Source organism: Olea europaea, chromosome 6 (assembly GCF_002742605.1).
Source record: "Olea europaea var. sylvestris chromosome 6, O_europaea_v1, whole genome shotgun sequence".
NCBI lineage: Eukaryota > Viridiplantae > Streptophyta > Magnoliopsida > Lamiales > Oleaceae > Olea > Olea europaea.
Window position 1 is genome coordinate 27,601,606 of NC_036242.1, and position 2,888 is coordinate 27,604,493.

The window sequence follows — 2,888 nt, forward strand, 5'->3', positions numbered from 1 at the left end:
CATACACTCTCTCTTGAAAGTTTCTTGCATAATGACGGCCTTATCTATGAGCCCCTACAGTAGGCTTTGTGAAATTGGGTCAACAATATCCTATGTTATTTATGATTTTGCATTTGGTGTTTGGTTCGATTTACTTTTGTTTGTGGTCTTTGGGTCGAAACCCTACAAGACCAATATCAGTATTGAAACTACTCATTTTTTACCAACATCATGTTCTATATTCATAATTTTATTGGAATAATTTTTGAAGAATAGCGCGCGAAAGTGTAATAGGCACAAGAGCCTCCCCATCATCTCATTCCTTCACTTATATTCATGCATTGCTTTTTTGCTGGTGACGTCTATGAATATTTTTTAGCGTTTTATATTAGTATTTAATTTTCATTTTCCTTATAGAAGTCATATTTTCAGATTTGTTATCACCTTAGTTGTCATTAACTGAAAAGCTCCATCGACAGTTAATTTATAAAATAACTTTATCCCCTAATTGGATATTGATTTAGCAATATACTAGCCATGTGATAAGTGGATATCAGATTACACCAAGTACGAAGCTTTTGTTTTTAACTATCATTCATATGAAAACTTTGATTTCTTGTATCGAATACAAATTTTTTTTATTCATTATATTCTTACCGTAGCTCTACTTATGTATATGGCCTATATTCTTGTATAAGTATAAATACTGTAAATAATTTTCTAAAGAGACAAGCAGCTATTTGGCTCAACTGAGCCAGAAGACTTCCCAATGGCGTTAATGCATGACGAATGAGCCGGCTCATTTTTATAGGTCAGCTTAACATCTTCCAAGGTAATATCACTGCATGGATTTCCTTTGCTGCAGTCAAATTTTACTGCAGTTTCTGTTGCCGAACTCCCATGTATGTCTTGATATGTTACATCACTAATCTTCACGCCTGAAACCTGAAAAAAATTAAGGCCGCGTTGCATAATGAATTTACAATTGAATGGTATATATTAATATTTTTTTTTTAATAATGAGTTCCCATGTCTTAATTACCTGACTGGGGCAATTATGGTCATCGGGACAGTAATTTTGATCAATAATTATGGGGTTTTCAACATTAACCATGACTAAATGCTGGAAAAGAATATTTTTAACGAATCCATTGCTTGGCCTGGCCCATGTCTTCACCCTCGCCCCATTTTGAGTTCCTGTAAATGTAGCTGATTTAACTGTCACATTTTGCACTCCAGGTTCTTGTAAATCCCAGCCTAGACTCCCAATGCTGCAGAAAAGGAGGACAAATTAGTTAACTCAGCTAAATAAATTGTTGGGATACATTATGTTATACTTCCTCTGCTCCAAAAAATAGAATTGCTTTCCTTTTTGTCTGTCCCAAAATAAAGGTCGCTTTCCTTATTGAGATTATAATTATTTTCTTAGTTTTCTAATATAATCCTATTTGACGTGTCTTGTTATCAACAAATATGAATTATTCTTATTTAAACCATTATATAATGTAGAAATATGTTAGGAAAAAAATGAGAAAAATTTATATTTTCAACTATATTAATTACAAGTTTCTTAATTCGTGTGACAATAGAAATATATTTATCTTTGTGGGACATAAGGAGTATGATTATATATTTTTTAATAAAGATTGTATAGTTGAAAATGAGTACCATAGAAAAAATAATGTGGTAGAATGGCTAACAAACAAAAGCTATATCTATTGTGTTTATCAATTTTTAATTTACGTTTTTAGTACCTAATTCCATGGCCAGGGCCACATGCGATAGTCTCAATCCACAAGTTCGAGGTGCCGGGACCTATAGAGACACAATCATCTCCGGTGCCAATCTGAGAGTTCATAATTGTGACTCCTGTTGATTTCTCCACGTGAATTCCGTCGGTGTTTGGGCTGTTGCCTGGTGTAGAAACCTTTATTCCCGCTAGCTTGGCATTGTGGCATCCATCAACAAGAATGTTGAACTTCTGGCTATTTATTGAAGACAATCCATTCATTATGATGTTGTTGGAATTGTAGAAGGCCAGTGTCTGAGCAAGAAAGAATCGAAAAATTATGTTAGAATGTACAACATGGCAAAAAATAAAATCACTTTCTTCTTTATTAACATACCGTTGCTCCGGTTGGACAACTATTGCCGGAATTTTTGCATGCCCACAAATTAGCCCCTTGGGCATCTAGGGTTCCACCAATAACAGAAACTCCGGTCACACTTTCGAACTTGATCCAGTTACCAGAATTTCCAATAACATCAAAATCAGATGGAGCTACTAGTGTCCCATCAATTTGAATCGTTATAGCAGTGTTTTTGCATGACTTGCCGACAAAAGTTGCAGCTCCAAGCAAGTATCTTCCCGGTGGCACGTAAATGGTGGCTGGCTGCGTAGAAGCACATGCTGAGGTCCATGCACTCAAGAATGCCTTGGTACAATCAGTTTTTCCATCAGATTTTGCTCCCAAACTTTGGACATTGTAATTAGCATTGGCTGCAATTGATGAGTAGTTGAAGAAGGTCAGGAGGAAATATTGGAAAGCAAGGAAAAAAGGTAAAGCTCCAGCCATTTTTTTTTTCGCACGTATGTATGTGTGTGTTATAGAGAGAGGGAGAAAGGGGGAGGGGATGAGGAGATGAAGCAGTTATAAGAGGTATTTATAGGCTATAAGTTGAGGGCAAATTTAAACAGTGATGGTGTTTATGAGGTCACGATCACTGTTCTCGTACCACACCGAGAAGAAAAATTGTTTGGACAAATGAGAATTTCAAGTTATTTAGCGCAATAAGAAAAATATGTATGACAATAGAATTATGGCATAGAATAAAAAACGTGTTAGTTAAATTGTGGCTGAAGAAACAAAATACAGGCACATGGTTGGATGTTTGTTTTGACAAATAAG

General features: G+C 35.4%; 1 protein-coding gene across 1 annotated transcript; it reads right to left on the bottom strand.

The window, feature by feature from the left end:
- Positions 1-537: 537 nt before the first annotated feature.
- LOC111396324 (polygalacturonase-like) lies at positions 538-2,607 on the bottom strand. The gene is made up of 4 exons (XM_023022731.1): positions 2,106-2,607; positions 1,734-2,023; positions 1,022-1,250; positions 538-924 (listed from the first exon to the last, which is right to left on the bottom strand). The coding sequence occupies exons 1-4, from the start codon at positions 2,553-2,555 to the stop codon at positions 700-702; spliced, it is 1,194 nt and encodes a 397-aa protein (XP_022878499.1). The 5' UTR covers positions 2,556-2,607; the 3' UTR covers positions 538-699.
- Positions 2,608-2,888: the final 281 nt, after the last annotated feature.

Coding starts and splice junctions, on each gene's coding strand:
- LOC111396324 (XM_023022731.1), bottom strand. CDS start 2,555: ATGGCTGGAGCTTTACCTTTTTTCCTTGCTTTCCAATATTTCCTCCTG. Junction 1,251..1,733: donor GGCCCTGGCCATGGAATTAG/GTACTAAAAACG, acceptor CCTTTTCTGCAG/CATTGGGAGTCTAGGCTGGG. Junction 925..1,021: donor ACCATAATTGCCCCAGTCAG/GTAATTAAGACA, acceptor AATTTTTTTCAG/GTTTCAGGCGTGAAGATTAG.